Source organism: Anoplopoma fimbria, chromosome 12 (genome assembly GCF_027596085.1).
Source record: "Anoplopoma fimbria isolate UVic2021 breed Golden Eagle Sablefish chromosome 12, Afim_UVic_2022, whole genome shotgun sequence".
Classification (NCBI taxonomy): Eukaryota; Metazoa; Chordata; class Actinopteri; order Perciformes; family Anoplopomatidae; genus Anoplopoma; species Anoplopoma fimbria.
The window spans coordinates 6110886-6125541 of record NC_072460.1 but is presented as its reverse complement, the minus strand read 5'-3'; the positions used below and the strand labels follow the sequence as shown (position 1 = coordinate 6125541).

The following is a 14656-nucleotide window of genomic DNA, read 5'->3' as shown; positions in this document are numbered from 1 at the left end:
AATCAATAAACGCACCTTAAATGTCAATAAGACATTTCTGACCATTCAATTTGTTTTTATTGGCTCTCTTGCATAGGCATGCGATTTAGCGAAGATTTGATCTTTTAACGCCTGAAAACATGTATATGAATTTTGGAGAAAAAAGTGTTGGCAGCACTACGCTTATATGCTTTTTGGACGGAGCCAGGTTAGCTGTTTCCAGAACTATTTCTGTAAGAGACTAAAAGGGGCTGAAGAGAAACTGTTTCTCTATCTCTCAGTGATTTTGTATTATTATTATTCATTTTAAATGGCATATGAATTGTTGAGTCAACCAAAGGTTGCGATCATCAAAACATCTCTTTAGTCGTACTGTTATTTTCTTTTGAAAGAAACACTGAAACAGCAAATTATGCAAAAAAACAACATGCTTTATCCCTCTCCGGAGAGGAGCAGGTTGTTGTTTACTGTGACTGCCTGAGCTCTGGTTGTTGACTGGTTTTTGGACAGTGATTTTGATCGCTGCTGCCCAGGAAGGGAGAGGTCGGATAGCGCAGACTGTTGTGTCCGTCTTGGCTGTTATCTAACATGGTATGTAGGGGTGAAATCTGTCTAAAAAGCTTCATTATTTTGCGATGATAGAGACATTCATAGATGTGAATAGCAGATCCCAGCGGTCTGCCTGCCAAGCTGATTAACTCTAGCCCTCCTTCTATAGAGACCGTTTTTCTTACAAACCCTTATTAGTTCAAGGTGTTTCCTTTTGCTTGCACCTCGTTCACATTTGGCAGTTATTACCAATAACCTTGTGTACAGATCGTTCCACCTTCACCCTCCTCCATGAGGGTATTCACCGTGTGTTCATGTTCGCTCGCACATCTGGAGACCTATCATGTGTAAGCCATCCAGCTCTCCCAGGATTCTATTTACATGTCCGCCCGGCTGGGGTTGCCAGAAGCTCGGTGACAAATCATTTTAGTACCACACCGTCGGCTATGCCACCAGTTGTCTGGAAAAACCCTTCGCTTATCCTTCCCTCCTAGAGAGAATTTGTTTGGTAACGATATGAAGTCCATGTTTTTTCTTCTTCTCTTCTGTCACTGTGTTCCTTACTCTTTGTCCACAACAGCCTCCAGCTGACTCATCTCTATTCTATTACAACATACACCAAGGCTCTTGAACAGAAGGTCATCAACTGCTTTATCTTAGCATGTTCTCCTCTCAGATAACCCGTTCTTCCTTATCTTTGATCCCAAGTGGAAAATCTAGTCCGCAGGGATTTGAAGGTTTGGGAAAGACATTTGGGGGGGAACAGTGGGTGGAGGAAGGATTAGAATTAGTGAAATGCAGCCCGTGACGAGTTGACTGGCATGCCGGCCTAATTAGGCAAGAAGAGGCATTTCCGCTGGTCAGGGGAAAAGAACACAGAGAGACACAGGAGAAATGGTTTGCTGAATTAATGATTGGTTGGAAAAACTAGGACTCTTATTGGCTAGCTCACGAGTAGACTAGAAATTGACACGGACTGACTCAAAGTATTTGGTGATTGGCTGACTGTTATGCCTGAGAAGACTGGGTGTGACCACTTTCAGTTTCTTTATGAGATCAAAAAGCCATCAATTCCAACACGGTACCTAAATGACGGAATGGGTTGTTTGCCAATGATTCCCACAACGCCTCATATGTCTGTTCTTTTTACCGTTGTGAAACAGTCGCACATTTATGTTATTGAATGGAACAATTTAGGTTTAGGCAACAAACCTACGTGGTTAGGTTTACAAAAAAAAAGTGGTTTGTTTAGTTACGTGTGTAACTTTAAATGACTCAACATTTTGACTTTTGGTTTCACACGGGACATGAACAGCGGTGTCCTGGGTGAAAGACCGCTGTTTATTTGTTCTTTATAGAAAAATGTACACATTTAGCTCACATTTGTTAAGATATTACATTCGTGATGTACTTGACATCAATGAAAAGACTAAAGTATATATTGTGAGATTTACTTGACTTTACCATTACTATTGACATTTGTGCAACTCTTCACTTTAGTGTCTAACTGGTAAGTTGACTAACAGGCTCAAACTGTAACAGTCCTGACTGACCGATAAACCATCCTACAGATGGTTTGTGTTGGCAGAGCAGAGCCGTGTATCACTGTAATTACAATCCCTGCTTCCCCTCTGCAAATCGGGATCTGTCCTAGTCTCTCATCCTTATCCGCTGAACACGTCAAAAGAAACATTTGACATGAGACCGAGCAGAGAACTGCTCCCCTTTACAAGAAGAGGATGTCCAATCAAGTACAGATAGATGGAGCGGAAGTGGGGGAGGATGCAGGGATGAGAGGAAAAGTAACAATTCCGGATGTTTCTCCAACATAAAAGGACAGTTGTGGTTTTGGAATCCTGCTCCCTCCGCAGCCCCCTCTTTATTTTTAGTAAAGAAAATGCATTCTAGATGAGAGGGTGACAGCTGGGGGGGGGGGGGGACGATCTTCAAACTAAACTTTCTGTTCAAGCCACGTTATTTCTTTGTTCGACTAACAGAAACAGAACAGAGGGAACTATGAGGGGATGGAATGATCGCAGAAAAAGAGCACCATGTTTTCCCCCAACACGCAGCTCAAACTTCACAGCTGACCCAACACACACACACCCCCCCCACCTCACCCTACAGACTTCCTGTCAAATAGCTTCCTGGTGGTTCCAGTGATGTTGCTTCAGGAATATGTCTCTGTTTGCTGTTAAAACATGTCAGCCACAGCTAAGCGTCTAAGCTGTTTTTCAGTTCCAGAGCTGCAACTTAAGGTATTGAACTATGCATTCAAACAGTTTATTTATTGTAAGCAACCCTCTGAATCAATTCAATAGGCGGTGGAACAGAAATGTAGTTCGGGGGGGGTCTTAGTGACATCAATAAGTGAGTCATCTCTGGTTGGAGTTTTGTGGCCTTGAGCCCAAGCCTCTGGTTTCCCTTACTGAAGGCTCTGCACTTCACCAAATTCTCCTGTTAATTAGCGTGAGTCACTCTGGATAACTGGATTCCAACTGAATCCCTTTGACATCACAGAATCTGTAACTAAAGGAGTCGCCACTTCGTCACAGACAGCCACGGTAATTGTCGAGATAGGGCCGGCGTGTTTCCAGTTAAAGCCGCGAGCGACGTTGATGAGAGTTAAAACCAGAAGCATGACTAAGCTAAGTTAGCCAAGTTGGGACCCGGCCAGTGTGCGCGTGCACCGAGGGGGGGGGAACGTACTAATTGGCTGGGGGAATCTGCACTCTTTGGATCTAATGGGGAAGAGGCCGCTTGGATGTCTCCGTTGCCGGGGAAGCCTCAAACATTGACGCCCTACATACCTCCTGGAGATGAAGTGAGTCACCGATTTTTAGCGATAGCAAATGTCTCTCCGTCTTTCTAAATTCAGAACTGCGGCAACTGTGCACAATGCATTTTTGTGCATGTGGTAAACACTGAGGCTGAAGAGGAGGGGTAGTTGGGCTCTGGGAAATCGCATCTGTGCTTATTAACAGGACAAATGACAGAGACACAGTTGAGGGGAAGCGCAACCACGGGTTGAGGGAAGGACTGACTGATCTGTAATAAAGCCATGTTTTGGTTTCGAGACTTTCCCATTGTTGACCTCTCCAACAATCTCACCCCGACCACATCTTCCTGCTTTGTTTATTTACCCGCGTTTATTTTCGTCCGGCTCAGAGCTTCCAGCCCGTGTTTCTGCGCATGTGTGTAAACTGTTGACCCCCCCCCCGCCCGCCCAGCTCCATGACAGGGATTTGCGTCCCACTCGGGTCATTAAAAGCACCACCACCGCAGGGACCCAGGTTTTTTCTCGGTCTCCCACTCAGCTGTTTTGGAGCGAGAACCGATACAGCTAGAGACGGAGAATCTTTGCTGCTGGGGGTCAAAGGAAAGTGTGGGAACGAGGGACAAAAGAGTGAGAGAGCGGGAAACACGTGCTGTAAAATACAAAGAAGGAAAGAAAACACCGATAGCGTACAGAGTCCAGAAGGGTCCAGAGGATAGAAGTGTTTCGCACAGAGGTGTTGTTTTTGCTCAGCCGTGGCCCTTGAAGTCCCCTCGCGCTGTAGGCTGGGTGCTTTTTCTGCTTTTCTTACGAAGCCCACCTTGTCACGCTCCAGGGGCATTAGACATGTGGGGTGCATTTGATGGATATAGTCATGGAGCCGAGCCAGGTAACTCTGTGCAGAAGACGGACCATCTGCATGCACATGTACCCGACTTTACAACTTTTAAGTTTTAAGCGAAACAGAATGTTACACAGAGTGAGCAAAGGTAGTATTTTTCCACCCAAGTTAACCGTAAGGGCTTTAGTTAACAGGTGGATACACATGTTAAAATGCTACACAGTAGCATTCATGTTGTGTATTTTCCTCCTGTTTAGACTGATTCTAATTGGCCCAGACCACTTTTTTTTTTTTTTTTTTTTACATGCATTCCTTTTACCGTTCATCTATTTGGAATTTGAGCTATGACAGGAAACGGGTGTAAGACATTGAGACATACCACATTGCTCCAACTCTTGACCAGCTTGAGCAATGTCGCCTTGACGGTATAGGGCTCTGTTTTGGTATGTGGAGCGGCTGGCAAGCTTCTTCGGTACATTAACCAGAACGCCGTTCAAATTGGCACGTCAGTAATCAACAAGCAGTGGCTGGAGACGTTAAGTTTTAGGGTTGTTTGTCCATCAGGTCCATTATCGTGAAAGCGATATCACAGGAACACCTGCAGGGAATTTCTTCAACTTACATCCACCTGGACTCTGATCAGAATTCGATGGTTAAAGGTCAAAGGTCACTGTGCTCTCACAAAACATGTTTTTTGGCCATAACTCAAGAATTCCCATGCTTGTTATGTCAATTTCACACAAATGTTTAATGAGATAAAATGACGAAGTGATGGACGGACGTGGATGTTCGCCGGCTGGCCTAAAAATGTAAAATTGCAGAAGTCAGACATGAGGTGAGCAAAGGGCTCATGTGGAAAGGAAGGTGTTTGTTGGAAATCGATGGGAGAAGAAAAGAAAAGGGAAAGGGAGGAAGTTCTGAGATCGAGAGAAGAGAAAGGGGAGGGGATGAACAAAGAAAGAGAGAGGATGGTTAGGAGAAATTAGAGTGACAAACAGGAAAAGAAAGTGATGAAAAGAGAGGGACAAAAATGGAACACGACATAGCAAAAGTGTATTTTAGGAACAAAAGTCATGGCGCTTCTACAGTGTGAATTACGTTACTACATTTGTAGTTTGAATTTCAAAAATTGTACAAAAATTGAGATGATTTAATCCAGCTGATTGAATATATTCAACTGCAACTTCCACAATAAATATATTAAAAATGAATAACACAGTAAATATATGTTCTTTTTCACACACACACACACACACTGATTCGCTCTCTAACTGGCGGGCCCCTCACAAACACTCCTGTTTCTCACACTAATAACATACCAAGGCTGCTACCTCACCCCCTTAGTTATCCCTCTCGGAGCCCACAGCTCTTAAGCCATGCGTTGAGAGCAGAGAGCTGTGCGTTATCCATTAGCCATGCTGCTTCTGGCTTTGATGGATCAAAGAGTGCGTAAAAGAGCTGGAGGAGCCAGGGCCACTGCGGCAAAAACAAAAAAAAACGGGACACGGAGGAAGAGGACAGAGAGCTGGACGGACGTAGATGAGGAGGAAAGGGATGGAGGAAGGGGAGGGGGGGGGGGGTGCTCCAGTGTTTACTTTTCTATTTATTAAGAAGACTGTGTAACAGGCAGTTTGAATCCGGAGCAAGTCAGAACAAGCTCGCCGTGGGTCTTTTGTCTTTTTCAAGGATATTTGGTTTCCGGGGATCAAACTTGCGTGACCTTCTAGTTCTTTTTTAAGACACTTCAAGACCAGGGGTCCAACAAAGACGCAAGAACAACAGTGGAGGTTCAAAAAAGGAGGTTCAGGGAATGAAAAGACTTCAAGAAACCTAGGCCATGGTGAAGACAAACAGGAAGGTATTTGTTAGAAATCAAACATAGAAGAAAAGAAAGGTGAAGGAAGTGTTGAGAACGAGAGAAGGGAAAGTGGAGAGGATGAACAAAGGAGGAGAGAGAGAGAGAGAAGAACAGTTTGGAGCAATTGGATTGAGAATCAAGAAAGAAAGAGATGAAAGAAAAGATGGAGGTAAAAATAAAAAGACAGAAAATGAAAGTGGGGAAATAGAAAGTACAAGAAGCTGAGCTGAAGTTGCAGAAACACGACAGAGCAAAAGAAAAAGAGGCACGTGAACTGGGATGAAAAACGGAGCGAGTTGAGTTGAGATGGGTGGAGGTCTATTGGCAGGAAGTTTGCGCGTAAGAGTTGGCCTTGTGAGATGGAATCTGGCGTAGGGTGTTTTCTCTGGCTTAGCGGCCGCCCCTCAGCCGGCCCCTTCACTGGCCACTGGGAGAGAGGGATGCAACAGAGAGACGAATGGAGAAGAGGAGGAAGACATAAGAAAGAAGACCCAAATATGGCAACCCAGGTGACGCCTGTTTGACGCTGTAATCAGAAAATAAAAGAAGTTAAGGGTAAAAAAAACTGTAGTCATAACAAGATGCAATTATGTGGACTACTTCCAGGATTAAGGAGAAACTGGAACCAGTGGATGACTCCAGAAGGTTTTCATTTGTATAGCGAGGAGTTGAAACGCTGAATTGCTGGGGATTTTCCAACAATACCACCACATTTCATTATGACTTTTGCACCGTGGCTTTCATCCAATGTCGGGCAAAGCGGGAATGAGGCGTACATGCAGTACTCGCCGAACTTGCCAGATTTCTGAGGACTTTCCCAATTTACATCTTCCTTGCTTGGTAGAAAAATACATTTCACCATTGTTACAGCCTTCTAAGGCCCTAAAGTACGAATGCAGCTTTACATGTTTCTGATTGATAAAGTGATGTTGTGCTCCAAGAGACGGAGAAATGTTGAACCGTCACCGCATTCCACACTCCGCTTTCTTTGCTCAATTAAAGAAAATGGTTTTGCAACACAGCTGTTCTAAAAACGTTCAGTACATGCAGTGATCTTCAGTACGCGAATGCAGGCACACACAAACAAACAAAAAGGGAAATACATTGTAAAAAAATCCCAGGATCCCAGAGGAATTTATGCCGGGAAAGGGGAAACAGACGTGGAGAATTCCTTGGAGATACAAGGTCTCAAATCTCCATATATAACCCTGCATCTAACTGTTTGCGTTATGCAAAATAACAGTGCTGCTATCTGTAAAGAGAGATATTTGACCTGAACAGGAAGGAGGGTAATTGCTTGCTTGCAATGGCATTCAGTTTACAAGGCTGACAGTAGCAGGGCCCAGCATGCAAAGGGGCCAGAAAAACCAAGCCCAGCCCTGTAGAATGAAAAATTAAAGAAACCCAGACCTGATTGAAAACCACATTTGTGTCATGGCAGATGAGTTTCACATGTTGCTGCAGAGTCAAGCTCACTGTCTCCATAAACGGGGACTTTTAGATGTGCTATCCAAACACAATCCATTGTTTCACTTGCTCTGATTTAAGAAGAAAACAAATCTGAAAAATGCAATGAAACTGATCTGTGTCAGCCAGAGGGAACTAAGAGAATTAAGAGCGTGGCCCGGCTCAAAAGTATCTGAATGATCGGGAATTGGGTTCAGCCGAGGAATAAAAAATAAAAAGAATAACCACGACACAGGATAAGATTTGAGATTAATTTCCTTACAGAGATGGAAAAAACCCCATTAATTCTGCGAGTGAGTCACACAAGAACATTGTCCAACTAGTCATTTGATATCCGAACCCGAACCCCCCGTTTCCTGCGACTTCTGTCAAACAAGGCGAGTCTCGATTTAGCTCATTATCTGTCCCTCTGGCTTCCTGTTGATGTCTGTAGTTACGTATGAGCATCGGTAAGAGACTGGACTAGATTGCTTGAGAAAGACTATGGGAAGAAAGAAAGATTAACAGTACAACACACACACACACACACACACACACACACACACACACACACACACACACACTGTGGTGACACGCCTGCAGGTTCAGGGCCTGTGCAACTTCCCCTTCGTGCACAATGAGATATACACAAGCCCTTGCCCTTTTCCTGTATCCAAATAAACAGTCCAAAAAAGGGCTATGTTGCAGGAACACTGCTTTATATATATGTGTGTGTGTGCGTTACGTAAGCATGACTGTGCCCCCCCCCCCCCCTTCATTAGGGCTGCTGTTTGGCTCCTGCTTCCTCTGGTCACAGTTCGCCGACCCGTCGGCCCATAACAGACACAGAAGTTGTACGCGTCACTGTGTTTCTGTCCCGGTGCTCCTCCTGCTGTGTGTTAGGCTTCAGTATGCTACATATTCTGGGACATCAGCCGTACTAGTATTTACGTGGCGCTCAAGTGCATCTAAGTAGTTTCCCAGACAGTGTTTGGGCCCCGTTAATCATCATGTAGCTCTAAAAATGTCGTTCTCTGTGCATGCCCTCCCACAGTCTGGCCTCAAGAAGTTGCACTGCTGAGCTGTAAGTGGTGAAATGATCTCTTAATCTTAGATTGGGCAGTGCTCCCAGCTGCAGTTGACAAATTGAGATACAAGGTAAAAAAATCCTGACATTTTTACCTTGTATCTCAATTTGTCAACTGCAGCTGGGAGCACTGCCCAGTCTAAGATTAAGAGAGCGTTTCACCACTTTTTTTTCTCGCAATTAATATGTGTTTCTCCTTTTCCACAATCCAGAGGCACTTACTGTCTATTCATTTGTAAATAATTTGTGTAAAAATAAACTTTCCTATGTGCAAGGTTTGGTCCCTGCGTTGCTTGAGCGACAAAAATGAATGGCTACAATACTTAACTAAGCTAGTTACTCATTAGCCAGACTTTCAGATGTTTTGCTTAATAATCTCAAAATGTTAGTTTGATATTTTAAGAAATATCAAACTAACATTCCTTGCAAAATGTTGACTGTTACCAATCTACTGTCCGTAGGTTAGGCTAAATATGGTGTGAGGAGACGGTTAGCTTAGCTAAGCACAAAGACTGGCAGCAGAAAAAGCTAGCATGGCTCTGTCTGCTTTTACGGTGAAAATAATACACCTATCCACGCCTATAAAATTCACAAATGAACACATTATGTCTCTTTTTATTAAAACCACATACAAAAAAAAGGAATGTTCGAAAATTAAGTTGGAGCTTAGGTGCTGGAACTAGCACAGTTAACGTGTCAAACTAACATCGCAGTAAGCTAACATTACTGCGAGGCAGTTGCATTTTGACTTTTTTCCACTATTTTTCAAAGTGCTCTCTCAAATAAACTTCTGAGACGCTTCGGTGTTGTAATTATTCGTTCGGCACGACATGCTAATATTTCGTTAGCATAGAGGACAGCATAGTCTAATTGAATGTCGCTAACCATCTCCTGGCTCTGGTGTCATATATGAGAGTGGTACCAATCTTCTTATCAACTCTAAGCAAATCCTATAACGCAAGTTTTTAGGTTTTATTTGTTGATTTCTCCATCTTTTATTTTTTGTCCGAGTAAGCATTTGCTCTTGATCATCTGCCAACTCCGACTCTGCATTCACATGTGGCTGTGCTTTGTGTGTTCCAGGTGACCTCAGCGTGCATCCCGGCCCCCGCCAATGATCTGGTAAGTCTTTTTTTCTTTTCCTCAATAGCATTCTGTGTACAACGACTAGTTTCCCCCTCTTCGTCTGGCCTTATAACAAGGTATGGCTTCCCAAAAAAACCACCGACTGAATTCCTTTTGGGAAGTCGAGCCCTCAGCCCGGTTTGAGCTCGGTTCATTCCTGGAGCACTGCAGGATTCCTGTCTCAAAGAAGAAGAAAAAAAAAAAGAAAAAATTGTTGATGTTGCTACAGGAAGTAGTAATGTTTATCCATTAGAGAATCTGTTTGTTTAATTAACTCTGCTTTCCTTCCTCTGTTGCCCCCCTCCTTTTCGCTCCACTTTTCTTCATCTCTCTCACCTCCTTTCGGCCTCCTCCCTCTGCTTTACTTCCTTCCCACCATCCTCCTCTGTCTCTTCTCCCTCGTCCTGTCACCGCTCATTCCATGCTTCCAGCAGCGTAGAGGGACTGCTCCGTCCCGACACATCCAGCACCTGGTGAGCACACTCCCATTCCCATTCTTTCTACTTGTCCTTTGAACCCGCCACACTCTTTTCTCTGCATCTTCCCTTTGCCTCCCCCCCAGTGTCATGCCATCTATCTTGAAAATGTCCAAACCTGTCAGGGAAAACCCCACTTGTGGCTTCATCGAATTTGATTAAGCACATAGACCTGCTAAACCTGCTAAAATCATCAATAGGAAAGCGTCAGACAAGTTTGTTCTGAGGGTTGTGCTAGAGTAAAAGTCATGAAAAGAAAAATCAAAAGGTGATGTTGAATGTACTCAGCAGATTTGATGGCAATCTGCCTACTAGATGACGAGACATGTTAGAGCTGATATCTTAGCCAAAAGGGAAATGTTGCATGATTGGGAAAGCATGAATGTTTTCAGTGACTATCAGCCCATCAAATCTGATGTTTTGTGTGTCAGAGTGGAAGATCTGGCCTGGTGATGGCGCTAGTGGAAAGGTCAGGGGTCACTCAAAAACATTAGAATTCACCCTTGGGGACGTGAATATTGAAATATTTGTTCAAATAATAAATGGAACGGAATAATGTTTTGACATATTTTGATTGAGGGCAGTGGTTCCCGAACTGAGAGTCTCTTGTGTATGTTTGTGTGAAGAATGGATGATACGCAACAAAGGGCCCAAGGCTGGAATTGAACCTGGGTTCTTGAGGTTTTATAGCATGTGCTGTAATCCCTTAGCTACTGTGTATTTTTAGTTTTAAAAGTTTAATTTGCTCCCAACCTCCATCGGTACTGGAGGGTAGTTCAGGAGTGGACTGTGCTGGTTGAAAATAATGCTCTGAATATTAACATTTATGTCCAAACACTACTCAGTTATTGTAGAATCTTCCAAGATGGTTATCACTTAAAGATGCTAAATTCGAAATACAGGAGATGACATTGTATTTTTGTATTAATTCATCGATTTTGAGAAATATGTTTCTTCTCTGAAAAATTGTGTGAGAGAGTAAACGTTTGAAATAACATTACATCTTCAGATAACTCTTTAAAGTGATTGTAACTGTAGACAAATACTGTATGGTTGATCATATATATATATATATATATATATATATATATATATATATATATATATATATATATATATATATATATATATATATATATAAATCAAAGCATTTGAGCTTGACTGCACCATGTATTTGGGCTATAGGATGGCCTCATTAACCAACCTTATCTTTTTTTCCCCACAGGGGTCCACCAAGTCGCTGACCTATACCAAACAGAGAAACACCCTGCCAAGGTAAAGGTCATCTCATTCATTCCTTAAAATGAATACATGCTAAATAAGTGTTGGAAAAATGACTTATTGACAAATCATGTCAATGGGTTTCCACATCTTCACCGCTCCCCTCCCCTTGCGTCTTCCCCCTCTCCGTTCTCCCAGGAGCTTCAGCGTGGACCGCGTGATGGAGAGAGTGATGGAGCGCAACTACGACTTCGACCTGACCTACATCACCGAGAGGATCATCTCCGTGTTCTTCCCCCCGAAGCTGGAGGAGCAAAGGTACCGCCTCAACCTGAAGGAGGTGGCCGCCATGCTCAAGTCCAAACACCAGGACAAGTTTCTGGTGAGGGAGCAGAAATGTGCCACACAGTAATTACAGGAGCTCTCACAAAGATGCCAAGTAGTTTGTGGTATTTTGTTGCAGCATAGACTCTACCTCCCTCCTACATGTTTCATTCAGCTGACGATGCTTGTTGCACAATAAAGACAATAGGTTTTAACACATGAAGTACACTTGGAAACCCACAAAGTAGCAGTCTGGTTTTTTCTGTCACACCCACGATAAAACAACTCAAACGATAACTGGCCACAGAGATAAACATCTTTTCTCTTTCAGCTCCTGAACCTCTCAGAGAGGCGCCACGATATCAATCGCTTAAATACAAAGGTAGAGTTTCTTCTTCTTGTAATTCTCGTATCTGAATTTGAGTTCACAAGCTTTTGTTTAATCTCCTCCAACCACATGATCTTTCCCCCTCCATCTCAACCACCAGGTCCACGACTTCGGCTGGCCCGACCTCCACGCCCCGCCGCTGGATAAGATCTGTGCCATATGCAAGGCCATGGAGACGTGGCTGTCCTCTGACCCCCAGCACGTGGTGGTCCTGCACTGCAAGGTCAGAGTTCAGGGGGGCCGCCAGGTTTTTTCCCAGGCTGAAACGGGCAGAAGTATAGAAGTGTAGTAATGAGTGAAGTTTTGGAAACAATATACAATATATTTTATTGTGAAAAGTGCTTTTAGAGTAGTGCAGGCACCATGTATTTTTAAAAGCCAACCAGGAAGTTGTCCCTCAACAAGAAAGGAAGGGAATTTTTCCATTGGATTTTGGATTATTGCAGAAAATAAACTCTGTGGCAAACTAAAGTTTATGATACTCACACTTTTTATTCAGCAAGATAATCTTCACAAATAAACGCCACTTATAAGATTTCTGAAACGTGAATGTTATCAGCAGAAGTATTAAAAAAAGCTAACGTCAGGATATAAAGGAACTACATGAAGTTTAATTCATTTTGCCACTTTTCTAAGACACATAAATGCTTCAACATTTATGAGAGGGGGTGTTTACTGGTGTGTTCTGTATCGTAGAATAAAGCGTTGAAATCTCTTAAGCTTGTGTTAAACACAGATGTTATTTCAGGCTTTGAGTTGAGGTAATTGGAAGTGCAAAAATGCTGACTCATCTCAGGGTTTCGGGACTCTTTTCTGGAGCGCTCCATTTGCTAGTTTTTGCTGACGATAATTTAAAATGAATGGCATGAAAAATTCTTAACTATATCAGAATTAAATATCCAGCGCTGAGGTTGCAGATTGCACAAAAACAAGGATGACAGCAGAGTAGTACAAAGAAAATATTGTCCAAAGTGGTATTTATACAAGCGTTTGACCAGACAAAACATGATGTTTAAAGACAGAAGTAAATAAAAAATCAGACATAATCAAAACAGAACAACTCAAAAAAGGGGATAAAAAAACAACATGAGCTTTTAAAAAAAACAAGATTCAAGCCACATTACCGAAAAAAGAAGGTCCTGCATTTAAAATGCTACAATGGAAAAGATGAAGTGTAGTACTTTAACTAACAACATTGTTTTTAGATTTTTTTCAATTATACTGTTTGCAATGTGATCTCTAACAATGCATCATCTTTAGAAATGAATTGTGCTCAATGTGTAAAATCTTAAATTGCAAAAATGACTCGCATCTAAATAACTGCCAGATGAATGTAATGGAGTTAAAGTACATTATTTCCTTCTGAAATGCAGTTGAGTAGGAGTTAAAGTAGTATAAAATGGAAATACTCAAGCACAAGTACATCAAAATGATACATAAGTACACTAATTGTATTAAGTTGCATACCACCACAGCCAGATAGCTGGAAAGGCTACTAACAGAGTATGAAGCAATGTTACATTAATAAATAAATAAATAACGACCTGAATGCTTATTTATGATGACATGCTGCAGCTGCATTCATAGATAAATATGAACCTGTAATACAGTTTATCTCACTTGCTTGTACGTCCAATCAACCTTCTCCATTCACCATTTCTAATGTAAAGTGCTATAATTTCAGTGCGATATTGCAGTGAAAATACAACTTGACTAAAACCAAAATTGCAGAGTGCACCATGTAATTCAACAAGCCAGAAAATGAACCCTACAATCTGCCTCAAACTGTGTCAACTCGATGTTTGACTCCATTTTACGTCATCCTTTCAGGAAAGCAATGTCAATATGAACTTGTTTAACCGCTACCAAACGGTGACCAGCTAACACTGAGGGCGGCTGAGCTCCCACGGCTTGTCTGGACGTTTTTTTATTTATTTCTTTTTGGTCAGGAGAAATTAAATCCTAAAAACAAGGCTGCGTCTGTGGTCTGCTGACTTCCCAGAACATTCCAGCTCCAGGCAATTCTTCCCAGCTGAACATCACGCCAGGGACGGGAGTAAACACAACGTTTTTGTCAATGAAGAATCTTCCTTTGAGAGGCGCACGGAGCAAAACCAGCTCTAATTTGTGCTCAGTGTGGAGGTGCAGCCTCCTTATTGGTATATGGAGGGGTCGCATTAGGATCTTGAGGCTGGAATGTCTTTGGAATGTGTCAGGAAGTACGGAGCACCCGGAGTGACAAGAAAAAAAAGAAAAACACCACAGGGAGCTTTTTAATTTGAATTCAAAGCTGCTTGTCCCTGGCGTGTCTCTGTCATTTCTCTTTGTCTAACCCTTCAGAAATCCTGCAGAAATAAAAATGTAATTTATTACATATTACAAGCTGTTAAAATCCGATGTTTTGGCGCGAACCACAGTGGATGAAAGCAGCACGTCGTGACCTCCCTCTCTCTCTCTCTCCCTACAGGGCCACAAAGGTAAAACGGGCGTGATTATTGCAGCCTACATGCACTACAGCAAGATCTCTGCAGGGTGAGTGTGGAGGCATCCAAAACGGCCCGATTTGACATTTTCTTGTTCATCAGA

At 42.7% G+C, this 14656-nt stretch overlaps 1 protein-coding gene across 5 annotated transcripts in view; it reads left to right on the top strand.

Moving 5' to 3' along the window:
- The window catches only part of tns2a (tensin 2a), a 53639-nt gene that overhangs the window by 21629 nt on the left and 17354 nt on the right, over window positions 1-14656 (top strand). For 4 of the 5 annotated variants that reach the window (XM_054608459.1, XM_054608460.1, XM_054608458.1 and 1 more), the window contains exons 4-10: window positions 9620-9658; window positions 10093-10134; window positions 11363-11412; window positions 11557-11740; window positions 12014-12064; window positions 12171-12293; window positions 14538-14602. In XM_054608459.1, the coding sequence (XP_054464434.1) occupies window positions 9620-9658; window positions 10093-10134; window positions 11363-11412; window positions 11557-11740; window positions 12014-12064; window positions 12171-12293; window positions 14538-14602 (554 nt within the window). The remainder of the gene's footprint in view (window positions 1-9619; window positions 9659-10092; window positions 10135-11362; window positions 11413-11556; window positions 11741-12013; window positions 12065-12170; window positions 12294-14537; window positions 14603-14656) is intronic. The other variant, XM_054608461.1, reaches the window with a different exon arrangement.